The sequence below is a fragment of the Orcinus orca genome, chromosome 13, assembly GCF_937001465.1.
Source record: "Orcinus orca chromosome 13, mOrcOrc1.1, whole genome shotgun sequence".
In the NCBI taxonomy this organism is placed as follows: domain Eukaryota; kingdom Metazoa; phylum Chordata; class Mammalia; order Artiodactyla; family Delphinidae; genus Orcinus; species Orcinus orca.
In genome coordinates, this window is record NC_064571.1 from 55,430,110 (window position 1) to 55,445,944 (window position 15,835).

Sequence of the window (15,835 nt, forward strand, 5' to 3'; positions counted from 1 at the left end):
CAACAGGATAAAAAAAAAAGAGAGAGAGAGAGAGAAAGAGAGAGACAATCAAGGGAGGGAGAGGTGAAAAGAGAAGGAAGAGGAGGAAAAGAAGCCAAGCAAGGACATTCATATTCTGAAATACACAAAATGAGTATTTAGTTGTTCAAAGCAATTACAGACTGGTTGGTAAATATGGACCCATAGAGCTTCAAAAACTACATATTATTGACCCCATCTTGTAAATACATATTGTTAAAGCACACACCCAATCTTATAAGTATATATTGTTAAAATGATCACTAACGGCTTGTCTGGAATCATAATGGGCTATTCAGGAAGCATATACTGGATGACTTTTATAAAATGAGAATAAAATGAAAAAACCCATATTTTCTGGGTCTACCAAACATCTTCAGCATTTTTTTAAAAAAGGAGTTTTTTCTTTTTCCTGAATCTCATCCATGGGTTTAATCTATAATGCACATTGACAGTTGAAAACATTCATTTCCATAGCATGAATCTGTAATGGTAATTTATATTTTACAAATACATATTGTCTTGGGTATATAAAATACCTTTAAAATCAAGGGTGGGATGGCATCTTTAAATCATAGCTGTGGGGTATTTATTTATCAAAAGTTCTGTAGTGATTTCCCTAGCAGAAGTTTAAAGAATGTCTTTATTGTTTTTTTTGACCATCACAATTGGTAAGGATTGATTGAAGCTTCACTTTTGTTTCCCCAAAATCTAAGTGAAATAAAATGCCTTGAGTGGAAATCAAAAGCCTTTGACATATAGCAAAAAGCTTGCTGTGCAATATTAGTACCCAAAGGCAATTCAGATTTCTTTTTCAGAAGCAACATGTTTTCACCATGACCTTTTTCCCCCTTTCCTTCCTTTTTTTCTTTCTTCCTTTCTTATATATATATTTTTAACAGTTTACTTTGAAGAATGTAATCATGGAGATCTTTAAGATGCAGACACAGTACCCATAGTGCGCTAAACAAATTTTTAGGTGCAGCTTTGTACCTGAATACGTCACTGTGCTTGAGGCAGTAGTAAGCCAAAACCTCTTCAGCCGGCCAGATGCCTGGAAAACACAAGAGGATATAGGCTTTTTGATTACAGAAGTTTCTTCTACAAACACTCCTTACAGTCATTCTCTTAAGAAATGGCTTTTTGAAAATAATGTTCAGTACAAGCTATTTCAACTTGACTCAAACTTACCATAATTATTACTAGTAACGTCATATCACATGCATTTCTTTTGTTGTTGATTATAACTCTTTTCCCAGGAAAATAGGATAATATCCTAAATCATTTTTACTAGATTTCAGTCACAACGAAACAGTAAAACAATAACAACCAATATTACAAATATCCAAAATTAAATTTTAAATGGTATTTCAGGTAGATCTCACTCTCGTACACATGAATCTTCTTTTTGGTCAATTCATAAGTATCAGCTGAAGACAAACTGTATATGCAGCTCATATTCAGCAAAAATAAATGGAAAAATCATTTGCAGGAGCAAATAAAACCACTGAGGTCATTATATCTTTTTGTTTGATTCCATACTAATGTTTTTCAATATGCGTAATTATTTCATTTCTTCAATAAAAAAATCAAACTGGAGTATAAAATTGAGAAATTTAAATTTCACCAACTTTAGTACATCTTTCAATTTAACAATAATCCTACCCACTAAATTCCATGGAGGGGCATTTTCTAAAATTATCATCTGTAAATCATTTATTTAGAAGACATACAGTTTTCATGAATGAATATAAATTGTTTTAAGAGAAGACAGACATGCTTGGAAATTATAGTTTCTAGTGGTTATCCCAGGATTACAAGTGCTTATAATTTTTTTCTTTATACTTTTGGTATTTTCCAAAAATTTTTACAATGAATATATATTGCTCTTATAATCTGAATAAACTATACCCTTATAAAAATTATGTTTTCCCCATGTGGTCAGACTTAAAGATCAGGCAGGGTACCAGGCATCCTGCACCGCCTGGGGCTGAGAATGCCATGTGGTCTTGGGAAAGAGCAGGGAATGTTCCTTGCCTTAGTACTAAGCACTCTTCTAATGGGTCCTGATGCAAAGTTGAAACACCTAACGTGACTTAATTTTCCCAGATGAATCTCCAGCTTCAAGGAGTAAGAAATGCAAACATTTCAGAGAAGATGATGTCAAAGAAATGGTAAATAAAATCCTAAGAGAATCAATGGATAGACATACAAACAGCAAAGAAATGACTCTATAGAGCATCTGTTGCAGGAAAGTCCAGCCAGGTGTACTCACTAGCTCAGCCTTCCTGGCATTTCTGGTAGAAATGACAGTTTGGGGGAGAAACAAATTAAACCAGCAAGAAGTGTCTGTAGTCATATTTAGAAGGAAAGTCAGAGAAGCAGTGGAGTGTAGCAGTTAAGATCACAGGTACTTAGGAACCAGACTCAGTTGGGCTCCAGCCGCAGCTCTGCATTCCCTAGCTGAGTGACCTTGGCTAGATTACTGAACCTCTCTATTCCTCAGTTTCCTCATCTGTAAAATAACATTGTTGTAATATCAACCTTACAGGATTGCTGTGAGGATTAAATGAGTAAAGTATACGAAATGTATTTAGAACAGCTTCTAACTCATAACAATCTCAAAGAAAATGAAAGTTGTTGTTAATGTTTTTCTCCTGCAAAGGAGGATAAAAGAGTGGAAGAGATAATATGTGAACCCCAAACAATTATCCTAATAACCAGAACACATGGAGAACCTTTTTAGCCTGATCCTAATGATTAGCTTTGGCACGACCCCAGAGTCCTAATACCTGGCCTACCTCCACACAGAAAGAACTCCAGAAAGACTAAAACACATAATAAAATTCTCTGAAGGAAGAGCCCAAGACAGTGTTCCACACCAAGTGAATATAATCACCACAATAATGAATTTCTTTATGCCTTTAGTAGATGGTTTTGAGGTTTTAGAAAATAATGTTAGGGGAAGGGTATTTAACTAAAATTCAAGCCTTGATTAAGTACAAAAATTTGACTTCTAAAAGGCATAGTCTTTTACAATAGTTTTATAATTTTCTCCCCAAAATTACAGAGGTTGATGTTTAACTAAATAAATACAAAAGGTTCAAAGAATAAAGTTTAAAAATCACCTAAAATTCCACCACTAGTATATAATCGCTGTTAACATTTTGGACATCATTCCGAAAGATCTCTCTAGGCATAAAGATATTTTACCCAAGTGGGATCTTCTCATGGATGTATTCAATAATCTCATTTTGCCCTACTCAGTATGATGGATAGATTCCCATGGAAAAAAAAAATACTATACCTGCATCATTTTTAATGACTGCCTAAATATTTTATGTTTGCATCATAATTTATTTAACCAGTTTCCTTTTGATAGACATTTAAGTTAATTTCTAAGTTTTTGATATTATGAGATTATAAAGTGGTAAAATAAAGACACATTTTTTTCCCCAACATATAATTTTTCTCCTTAGGTCAAATACCCAGAAATGGGAAATGTGGTCAAAAGTCAAGTACATTTCACATTCTGATATATCAAACTGCACCCCCGCAAAGCTGTACCAAACTACACCCCTAATAAAGGTGTTTATTTCCAGGGGACTTCCCTGGCGGTCCAGTGGTTAAATGTCCATCAACTAAGGAATGGCTAAATAAAATGTGGTATGCCCATGCAACAGACTATTATTTGGCAATAAAAAGAAATAAAGTACAGATTCATGTTACAACATGGATAGAACATGAAAACATTATGCTAAGTGAAAGAAGCCAGACACAAAGGACCAGATGTTTATGTCTTATTTTTCCATTTATGTGAAATGTCCAGAATAAATGAGGGGTGATTGCTACTGAGTACAAGGTTTCTTTTAGATGTGATGAAATATTCTAAAACTGATTGTGATGATGGTTCCACTACTCTGTGAATATACTAAAAAAACAGTGGGTGAATTGTATGGTATGTGAATTATATCTCAAAGCTGTTATCTTAAAAAGTTTTCTCATTCCATTCCATGAGAATGTAATGGTCTTTTAAAAAAGATTTTATTTTTAAAGCAATTATACACATACATAGTTTAAAGAGCCACTGAGTTTTATGAGAATGATTAAGACAAAACAGTAGTATCCAGCCCGCCTGCCCAATCTTTCTCCTTCCTCGGGAATTACTGCTTTCAATTCTTTTAGCTGATTCTTCTGGTAATTACATTGTTCTACATACATGTTTATAATGTTACTTCTTGATTTTTCAGGTTTAGGCAAAATCTAATGACCCCCATTATGGAAGGTAAGCATTTTTTGCCTTTATCTCTACTCCTCTCCCCACACCACACATACCATACTCCTCAACCATCCACCATCACCATCTTTCTAATACAGCTATATTATAATTTGGTAAGGTCACTACTCATTGTCAATTTTATTATAACCACGAAAAAAAAAACAACCGAGCTATGTTGTAAACTAGGATTGGTTTTCCTCTCATGCATAATGTTTCCCCCATCTGGAGTTTATAATTGTCATTTTTTCCCTCTCATTTGCTAAGATTTTTTATTCAATCTCAAAATCCAGTTGTTGATTTCCCCATTCAATACAGTCACTCACATGAGGTATTCTATCAACTTCATTAGGAAATATCTCCTGTGTTTCCTGACCTGCCTAGGTCTGGACTGGACGCCCAATACACTTAGTGCACCACTGTAGCTCTGATCTCCTGAAATCCATCTTCCCTATCATTCCAGGCTTCCTTTTGTCCTTCTGCTGTGTTCCATCTCTCATGTCCTCTATGCTTTGTCTTCCTTTCTTGATTTACTTCCTCATTTTAGTGTAACACAGGCTCCGGCAGCTTCTTGAGAAAAAGTGTGTGGAAGGTAAATGTTAGAGAGCTTAGATGATTCAACGGTGATTTCAATTTGGAAACTCCATGTTTTTCAATTCCTGAAAAAAGGTTCTTGGGAAGTTCCATTGATTATTTCCTTACCTCCATTTTTATGTCTTCTTTCTCTGAAACTTATGATTTGGATGTTGAATCACCTGAACTCATCCTCTAATTTTTTTATCTTTTCTCTCCTGCTTTCCATCTCTTATTGTTTTTCTACTTTCTTGGAAGTTTTTTTCAACTTGATCTTCCAGCTCTTTTATTGTTCTTTTCATTTATGCTATCATTGGTGGTAGTTCTCTGAATATTTCTTTTTCAGAGCATCTTACTCCTGTTTCATGAATGCAATACTTTTTAAAAATTACTTGAAAATATTAATTATAGTTTAAGCTTTCTTATCTTTACATAGTTTGTCTTCCTCATGTTGCTTTTTTCTGTTTATTGGTTTTGGTACCTGTCACATTAAAAGCTTTCCTCAGATACGTCTGGTAGTTCTTTATTGTTTACATAAATGTGATTGTAGAAAGATAAAAAGCTGATTGGAGGTGAAGAGGGCTGAGGAGTGTGGGTGGGGTGTGAGTGGAGAGGCTCAGCAATCAGTCAGCTTACATTAACCTAGTCCCTCCACCCTGCTTTTGGTGCACTCTCTGATTTCAACTGTGCCTATTGTCCTCCAACCCAAAAACCCTTGATTTAACCCTCTCCAGAGAATAAACCTCCTCTTCTGTTGGCAGTACAGAAGGGGAAGTTACCCAGTAGCCTGGAATGGGGAAATTACTGCTTCTTAACCCATTTTCAATCAATCCTCCTTATTTTAGCGCCCCCTCAACTCCTACTTTTAGAATTACCTGGTGACACCAATTCCTGAGCCTTTCAAAGTTTCAGGTATGAACTGGGATGGTTCTCAACTTTCCCAATTGCTGGCTTTCTAATATCTGCTAAGTCAATGACATCTCATCCATGTGCTTCTTGGCTTCCAAAATTATGTTCTATGTTCTCTTATTTTGTCATCCTTGTGGGTTTATGTCTTAAAAACATCCCTTTAACAGTGGTTCTGCTTCATGTAACAGAGAGAAACTCATTGGAAAAGTGATGAGAATAATTTTTGGAAGGACATACAAGCCAAGGATGCTAATGGCGAGGGTTTTTTTTTTTTCCTCAAGACTTTTATACTCCATTAATAATATTGTCGGGTTCTATCAATCAATTATAGGCACTTTTGCTATATTCTTGACATCATCTGATGAGGCAGAGCAGAATGATCATAGTGGCATTTACAGCAGCTAAAGTACTGATCGTCCCCAAAGCATTACAAAACATTTAAATTAATGGCTTATTCTAGATAACTTGTTTTCTAAAACACATGCCATGAATTAGGACACTTCCTTAAAAGTTATTCAGTCACGTGACTTCCTGTTCCTTAGTGCTTTCTGTATAAATTGAATTACTTTAACTCATAGGAGAAAAGACCTTTTTCATCCATTGGACCTCCATAAAAGCATTAGCTAAACAAGAGTTCTATTTGGAAGAAAAAGAATATTATTCTTAGATTTCCATGGTCGTTTGGTTTCATTCCTTTTTTTTTTTTTTTGAACAAAGGTTTTATTCCCTACAGATAGTTCTGTCAGAACTGGGCCTATTGAATCTGTTAGACTTCAGAAAACCCATAGTCAGCCAACACTAAAATATGAAAAAATTAGCTGTCTATGTAGAAATAATGAAGGGCAAAGTTGGTGATGTGATCTATTTCATGTATGTAACCACTTTTTTCTCATCTCTGAAGTAGCTTGTTTAGAATTACTTTAAATGCCAAGTTTTGTGGTTAATTTAGAAACAAACACATTCATCATTAACCCAAAGGCTGAACAAATCCTAAAATTAACTGTCTGTAGATATTGAGACACGAGTCTATCCAAGCATGGGTCTTTCTAGATCACTTCCATTTGAGAGCTTTTTGCTTCCCTGTAGTCCGTGCTGTCAGATGTAGACAGCATCCGACAGGCAGCACTGCTGACTCCCTCTTCTCACTCTAACAGCTTGTACTTGCCCCATGATGACAACACACCTAGCTCTTGAGGCAGAGACATGGCTTTTCTGTGCTCAGCTGATGTTTGGACAGCCAGCAGCAGCTTTCTTTACCCTCCTCCATCTAAATGATCATGTCTATCATGCAGGAGTCAGAAGTAAGCCCTCTCTCAAACCTGAGGCTTAAACGGAGAGCCCAGCACACTTTTAGCTAAGCCGTTGACTCTTCTGGAAGAAGAAATGCACCAGTGGATATTACTAAAATGGCTGGAATGGGTAGGTAAACGTCTTGGACTGTTTTCAGTGTTTATGCTCTGTCTCCTTCTCCTTAAACATTTCTGCTTTGTCACTGATGCTTCAACCCAGATTAGAAATCCATAAGAAGACTACAGAATGCTCTATAAATATTTATTGGGCATCTACTATGTTTCAGGCCCTGTAGATCAGCAGGGAATGATACAGCATTGTCACTGGAGATTCAGTCTTGTTAGGGAAGGAGACTATTAGACAGACAATTACACAAATAATGTCCCTAATTATAACTGTAATAAATGCTGTGTGGGAAAAATAGAGGGTGCTTCTGAGAACCAATCATAGGGGACTTAACCTGGTTGGAGGGGAGGTTGGGAGGAGTCCATCAGGGAACACTTCCCTGTAGAAATGGCATGTAGGCTGAGACCCAGAGGATGAACAGCCAGGTAGAGGGGGAAGAGGGGCACAGGGCTGGAGGGAATGGTCCACGGAAGGGCAGCACCATGAAATAAAGCTTTGAAAAGAAGAGCGTGATGTTCCGGGAATGGAAACAGGGTCAGTGGAGCTGTAGAATAAATGAGAAAGGAATAGGTAGGACAAGATGAGACTGGAGGGGTGTTTAGGGGCCAGACCCCACAGCCTCAAAGCCCATATTAAGAATTTTAAATTGCACCTTAAAATAAATGATACGTTTTAAGCGGCAGAGTGGTATAATCAGATCCACATTTTAGAAGATCAGTCTGGCTACTCTAGAGAAAATAGATTAAAAAGAGGAGGTGGGGGAAACTAGGCAGGAGACTACTACAATTACCTAGGTGGGTGCTGATGGTGGCTTGGGTGATGGTTAGTGGAGATGAAGAAAAGTGGAAAGATTTGGGCTATATTTAGAAGGTACACTGACAAGACTTATTAGTTAATTAGATGAAGGGGGTGGTAAGAGAGACGGAAGTGTCAAGTGTGACTTAGGTTTATGGCATGAAGAAGTGGGTAGATGATGTACAGCACATACCTATAGGATTTTCCTTCAATTTTACACGACCTCCTCCTCAGGCTGAATTCATGGTACAAAAACACGGCAAGCAGTCTGGGGTCTGATTCTGGGTCTACCACTAACAGTCTGTGTGATGCTGGAAGTAATTTAGCCTCTCTGAGCATCAGTATCCTCATCCACGAAATACTAGGCTTGGGTAAGATTACGCTAGGGGGCTTTCAAGCTATAAAAAGCTACAATAAAGAACCACACCTCATGCTCTAGAGTTAAGTAGAGTTCAGCTTGAATACTGGCTCTTACTGGCTATGTGACCTTGGGCAAATACCTAAAATTTTAAGCCTCATTCATTCATTGAACAAATAATTATTGGCAGCCAGGTGGGTTCTAGGAGTTGGGGATACAGCAGTGATTAATAGGGGCAATAAACAAAGTAATTTTAGATAGTGATAAATATTGTGAAGAAAATAAAACGTTAATGAAATAGAGAATAACTACTGGGGTGGGGCTGTTGCTGGGTAACGCCTCTGTTTTCTCATTTAAGTACAAGCAATAATGTTACTGAGTCCAAGCTCGCTCTGCTCGCCACACGACAGGCCAAGAAATCAGAGACGAGGTGTCGAGGCAAGGAATACGACTTTATTCGGAACGCCGGCAGACCGGCAGACTCGTGTCTCAAAATAACCATCTTATCGGGGTTTGGATGCCAGTTTCTTTTATAGCACAGAGATGGGGGAGGAGATGAGCACGTAAAGTAAAAAGGCCAATGCCTCAGAGCAACTAAGCCCGTGCACCACAACTACCGAGCCTGTGCTCTAGAGCCTGCGAGCCACAACTACTGAGCCTGAGCGCCACGACTGCTGAAGCCTGCGTGCCTAGAGCCCGTGCTCCACAACAAGAGAAGCCACCGCAATGAGAAGCCCGCACCACAACGAAGACCCAACGCAGCCAAAAAATAAATAAGTAAATTAATTAATTAATTTTTTAAAATAAAAAAAAAATAAAGTAAAAAGGCCATAAGATTTGCAAATATCCCTTGGAATGTCCAGCCTCGGGGAGGGGATGTGTTTCTTCTTTCTTGCGGCAATCTCTGTGTGGACAGGGTCAGGATGTTTCCCTGAACAAAGGCACTTTGGTTTAACATTCAGGCAGAGGGGCAGGGTTCCCTGAGGCAGGCCATTATGTATAGACAGTATCCTTTTAGTGAACAAAAGCAGTGGAAAGCAAAGGTTAAGGTAAAAGAAACAGGTCCAACATGTAGTCAGATTTGGCTCTCCCCTGTTGCAACAACAGTACCTATTGATACCATTGTTGTGAGGATTAAATGAGATAATGCATGTAAGACACTTAGTGCCTGGGAGATAGCAAATTTTTTAATAATGTTTGCTATTGCTGCTGCTGTTGCCTTTATTATTTTGACATGTTTCTATCCAGGGAATTTTATCAATCTTGATTATATTTTTATGACACCTTCAGGGAGATTATTATTTCTAATTGATAACCCACAAAATCAAACCAAAACTGAATGCTGGAAAAATCTGTCCTAACTATGGGAACTTAGAAAATCGATCCTAAGTAAGAATTCCATATATATGGACAATACTTGTTCTATATTTGTCCCTCTGCTCTGACCAATTAACAGACTTGCTCTGAACAGCAATTATTAAGCACGAGTCTCCCTGTGTTTGTGGAGAGAGATCATGGAGAACACGCGTACGTCTGGGTGAGAGGGAACGTCCGTGTAGCTCAGCACAGTGAGAGGGTGGAAGCTTGCTCTGTGACATTCTAACGCTTGTTGAATGCTGACTGCTGCCCAGGCACTACAAGGTAGATGAGGAAATCAAGGCACTGAGCGGTTATGAAAACTTTCCCCAAATTAGGCAGTTGTTTTGTCATAGAGTTGGAATTTGAATCCAGGTAATCTGACTCTAGAGCCATTATTCTTAACCTCTGTGCTATACTGCTGTCCACCAGATTGCAAAAACAAGGGTCCAAATGAATTGCTTTGCAATGTTATTTCTTCTGTTCCAGTGGAAGCCAACTGATATAGATAACGAGCATGTGGAAGTGAAGGGGCACAAAAAATTGCCCAGGTATTTCAATAATAAATTCTTCTAGGACTACAAGCTGGGTCGGCTTATGGGTGTGATTTGATTAGAAATGCATTAAATTTTAAAACTTAAATTTTAATTCAGATACCTATTAATTTGATGATTATGAGGTAAGGGAAAGCCGAAAGGAGTCCCGGCTCCAGTGTGAAGCAGAGGCAGGGATGGAGAGTCTTCAGAGTATCCCCCAGACCAGAGCCTTCAGTCTGATGGTCAGTTTTAGAGCAGATGCTGTGAAATCAACTAAGTGACATGAGAAATGTAGACAGGACGAGGAAGATGCTGAAGCACCACTGCGAAAAAGGAACACACTGCAGCCACAGCCACAGGTTCAGCGGCTCAGACAGTGAAGACGTGAACTTGGAAGACAGCTCTGAGGCTTATTAGCTTTGCGACCTTAGCAAGTCACTTAAGCTCTCCTTGCATCAACTCCTTATCTGGTAGTAATAATACTGTCTAAACTGTAAGTATAGATGGGAATGTAATAGGGAAGAACAAATCTGACTCCAAATTCGATCTGTTTCTTTTGCTTTAACCTTTGTATTCTATTGCTTTTGCTACAAGTTAAGAATGTTGCCTCTAGCCTGAAATATACGGGATAACACATCCTCAGGCTCTGACCTTTAAGGTATAACATTTTCCATTCTTATAGAGATAAAAAGTTGCAGAACAGAATAACACTTGCTTGTTGGAGGTTTACAGAAACATGTGACCTGACTTAGTGGACAGCTGCAAGAACAAAGGATTGGGACACCAAGAAGTTTACAATAACCAACCACACGCCTTCCCCTTTTAGTATAAAAGAAGCCTGAATTCTAATTTGGGGAAGATGGTTCTTTGGGACACTAGTGCACCATCTTCTTTATCTGCTGCCTTTCCAGATAAAGTTGGAGATAAACTTTCCAGATAAAGTCCACCAACTCCTCTCCGGATTTATTGGTCTCTCGTGCAGCAAGCAGTATAAGCTTGGACTCGGTAACACGAGGATTGAATGAACTATATATAAGAGTACCAAGTAAGTGCAATTAGTGTTTGTTGTTGTTATTAGCATCACTTATTGAACACTTACTACCTGGCAAACACTGAGCTGTGTACTTTATATAGATTATCTCATTTAATCCTTAAAACAACCCTGTAAGGTATGTACTGTCGTTATGGCCAGCTAAGGGGCACAGTGAGGTACACCAAAGCACAGAAAGTTTAAATGGCATAGCCAGGGTTTGAGCCCACCTACTCACTCTCTAAATCTCCGTCTCTTAAGCACTACACTAATTGCCCCAACCCTGGTGTCTGGTTCTGGAATCAAAAGGGCTAGTTTCTAGTTCTCATGACTCATTCAACAACTAATTTTGGGACTTTGGACAAATCATATTTGGGCTCTAGTTTCAAGAATATATTGGAAGGGTCAAATTGATTTCTGAGGACCCTTCCAGCTCTAAATTCAATGCCTATAGATCGTTATAATTGTGCATTTCCTAACTAAAGCTATAAAATCGTCAGTAGGCTTTAGCCCATGACATTTTAAAGAAATTAGGTTGGTTAAAATGTTTTATTTGTACTATAATTCAGGAAATATTTTAGAAAGGATTCAAAACCATCTTAGAGATCAAGTCTTCATAACATGTCCACTTTTATTGAATTAGAACTGCCTTTGTAAATTAAATCTCACAGCTTCAGGAAAGAACTACCCTACATCTATATATTCTATTTGTGATGGCTTTTTATTTACCTAATCCAGCATATTAATAACAGACAACTTCCTCAAGTCCAATTTTTCCTTTTCCAATACTGAGCACAGTTCTCAGATATATGTTGTATTTTTTCCTCAAACATATTACTTTCTCAGAGTAACAAACTACCTTTTGGGCAGAAGAAATTCTCCCAAGGTCTCAAAGCACAGGTAGAAGAATCTCCCAGTGTGAGCTCTCTGGGTGAGTAAATATTCCATCTCCATTGGTCAGAGAGGATGTGAGAAAGTGAGAACAGTCATTTCTCTGAAAGGTAGACCCAGGAAATCAGACCAGAGGGCTCTGAGCAGCAGAGAAACATGGCCTGGGTTCCCCCAGGAACGCAGCACATCCTTCCCATAGGCCAAAAAAAAAAAAAAAAAAAAGGGAAGACTTTCATTGCCAGTTTTACTCCAAGTAACATCCTCCCCCAAGGCCCTCAGCGTAGGCTCACCCTTTTAAAAACAGGACTGTCTTGTGTCTTGAAACATCATGTAAGAGCAGTAATGTGTCGAATGGAGTGGAACAAAGAGGAAAGTATTAGAAATAACTGTTAGTGTTCCTTATGTTAGGTATCTAATCACTTCACCCATGCAGACACACACTTGTTACATGGAACACCAAAGGAGAGTAAGGACAGTGTGGTCCTCCTCGAGTTATGTATGCTTCCTGAATTTGATTTCTACAGCAGCTTCCTGCCTTGGAGTCCAGTTTTATCTCACTTCTGGGTAAACACTGCTACTGAATTCCAAACAGATTGAAAACTTTGTGTTCCATGTGGAGTGCACGCTCTGTCCATTTATGAAAGCCCCCCCGGAGAGAAACTGGTATTTAGGAGGCACATGCTACAGATGCCAAAGCCACAACGTACATTTATTAAAACGGCCCTGGCCTTAGGCTAGTTAGGCAACAGAACTTGTTTATTTATCAGTATCATTTGGAAGACACCAGCATTTCAACACTGCCTTCATTCCAAACTCCTCCACTTAGGAAGGAGGATGAGTAGGACCACCTCCCCTTTTTATAGCAGGAATTGCCTTTAGCACGTTCCAAAAGGTAAGACACCATTTAGCAAATTGACTTGGTAAATAAGGCAACGTCTTGCTGAGGTTCAGTCTAAACCCACTTTAAATAAACCCCTCGGGCTTCCCTGGTGGCGCAGTGGTTGAGAGTCCGCCTGCCGATGCAGGGGACACGGGTTCGTGCCCCGGTCCGGGAGGATCCCACATGCCGCGGAGCAGCTGGGCCCGTGAGCCATGGCTGCTGAGCCTGCGCATCCGGAGCCTGTACCCCACAACGGGAGAGGCCACAGCAGTGAGAGGCCCGCGTACCGCAAAAAAATAAATAAATTTTAAAAAAATTAAAAAAAAATAAACCCCTCTCTGCCATTCTATCTGAAAGTAAATGTATAATATTCAGGTAGCTAAAAAAACAAAACCAAAGGAAACACTATGAGAGGTGGCTGGGAATCTCAGCTGTGCAAAACGGCCAAGGCCCTGTCGTTGTTGTCTCCCTGCTCATCATTATTCATTGATATGAGGGAAACATGATGGTCCGCTCTCCAGAAATTTCTGCTGGTACACGAGCTTGGGTGGCTTACTGCAACTAATGTGGAAATGGAGTGCGAGGCACGTCCTGGCTGTCAACACAGGGGTCTTGCTCTGTCGGGGCCATCTACAAATGGCTCCAACCAACTTGTATGATCGTCTTTAACACCTTTTTGTATTTTTTAAAGAAATGAATTTGATTTCATTTTCCTTCCCCAGTTTTCAAATAGTCATTAAAAATTAAACAACACTGGGAAAAGCCTTTTGTGATTATAGCCTTCATTCTCCTGCAACAAACTGGATCTATAAATTTACGTACCATTGTAGATGTAAATTACAAAATTTATATTCAACCATATTAAAACATCTATTCCAAAAATGATTACCAGTTGTGAAAAGCAGACAGGCTTATCACTTGCTGTCAGTTGTTCATGTCTAGTTAAGCAATAATGTGCTAAAACTGCTCTTTTGTTTTGTGTAAGAATTTTGGCAATAGAAGAAATGAACACTTGGTTAATAAAAACTCAGGCTGCTTTTTGCTTTGATGGAGGAAGCAGCTGCCTGTTTTCATTTGCTGCAGAGCAGCAAAACCCATCAATATAATAAGCAGCTTAGATGCATCCATCCACAGCATCTGTAAGGATATAGGGCTATTCGCTCAAAACCAATCCCTGGTTTAATTTTAACAAAGATGTGTCTGACATATTTGAAAAGGCATTCTAATAGGTTTGGAAACGTGAACAATTTCTCTTTCTTTTAAATGCTTTTTATGGATTCGAAAGGGTAGTATACATAGCTGAATGATAGCAATGATAAAAACCAGTCCAAACTGTGAGGCCATCCTAAAACAAGGGCAGTGAAGACAGTAAATCAAGAGGCAGTTATTTGGTTCCCTTCAAAGTGGAAGTAGCTCATTTAAATGTGATTTTATTCAATTATTCATTCAAACAAATATTTACTGAATCCTTACTATATACTGAATTGGGCTAGACATTGAGGCCACATTTCCTACTCTCAACGAGTTCACTCTTCAGGGGAAAAGACGGACACAAAAATATAAGTAAAACAATGCAGTAATCACAGGGACTCACATATGCATTTTTCTATTACCTTATTCTTTTTCAAAAATCCAAATGGGCCTAGAACATGGTAGAAACTAACATAAAAATTAAAAATCACATACCGTCTCCTCAATTATATAGTTACTTTGTTAGACATACTTAAAAAAAAAGACAATCTGATAAAAAAAATCAAATTATGTTTAAACACATGTCAAACTGTTTACTAGTATAGCTAAGAATTATCACACTTTGGAGAGAAAGTTTTAGGATTTCAAGTTTTGTTTGGACAGCCTCTAATTTTACAATAACCATTAGACACTTTCACATGATCATGAAGACACCACATGGCAAGCCTAAGAGAAAACACAAACTTGAAAGCAACTTACAATGTGATACAGTATGCTTTGGCTAGTAAACATGCAGAGAGATTATTCTGTTTTATTTTATTTTACTGCTGGGTAGAATTCCAAAAAGTCAGATAATTCTAAATCCTCCTCTTTTTCTGATTCAATATCAGATAAGTGAGCATCTCAGCATGATCAACCAGGGACCTGTCTGATGGTAGACATGAATGTAGGGTTAGCCATCAGCTTCTCAGGATATCAAAATTAAATGAGCACTCATTTGTAGAATCATTGAGAAAATGCTCCCGTAAATGTAGAGCTAGGGCCTTTCTTATTGACATGCTCACTGTAAAACACACATACCTGGGTTTTAAAAATAAACTTTTTATTTTGGAATAAGTCTAGATTTACAGAAAAGGAAAAAGTTGCAAAGATAGTATAGAGAGTTGCTGGCTACCCTCCACCCAGATTCTCTCATTGTCACATCTTACATTTGTCAAAACTAAGAAACTGACATTGGTACATTAATATTAATTAAATTCATGGGTTTGTTTTTAATGGAATGGTGACTATTCAAGATGAGAGTTGATGAAGGTATCTGTCAGAAAGTCACAAATGAAACCAAAAGGACAATACTGGCATCTTTCCTCCCTTAATTCTCTTTCTTCTTAAGTTACTCTAAAGAAATTCATATCAGCCTTAAGAGCTAAAATAAGACATAAAATGCATGTACCTCAGGGTTTAAAATAAAATCTGACTCCATCAAGAGACCTGTATAGTCAAGTGAAGCCTTGGTTCCCCATTCTATTGTTGAATGGGCAGAATATTATTTTCTAGGTCATTATTCACATAGACATTCTGATTGCCCATATTCAATTAATACTTTCAT

The 15,835-nt window shown here is 38.1% G+C and overlaps 1 protein-coding gene across 2 annotated transcripts in view; it reads right to left on the reverse strand.

Annotated features, from left to right (window-relative positions):
* Nucleotides 1–15,835, reverse strand: part of CAMKMT (calmodulin-lysine N-methyltransferase) — a 411,942-nt gene that overhangs the window by 65,561 nt on the left and 330,546 nt on the right. For both annotated transcript variants that reach the window (XM_033419162.2, XM_004265076.3), the window contains exon 4: nucleotides 1,012–1,072. In XM_033419162.2, the coding sequence (XP_033275053.1) occupies nucleotides 1,012–1,072 (61 nt within the window). The remainder of the gene's footprint in view (nucleotides 1–1,011; nucleotides 1,073–15,835) is intronic.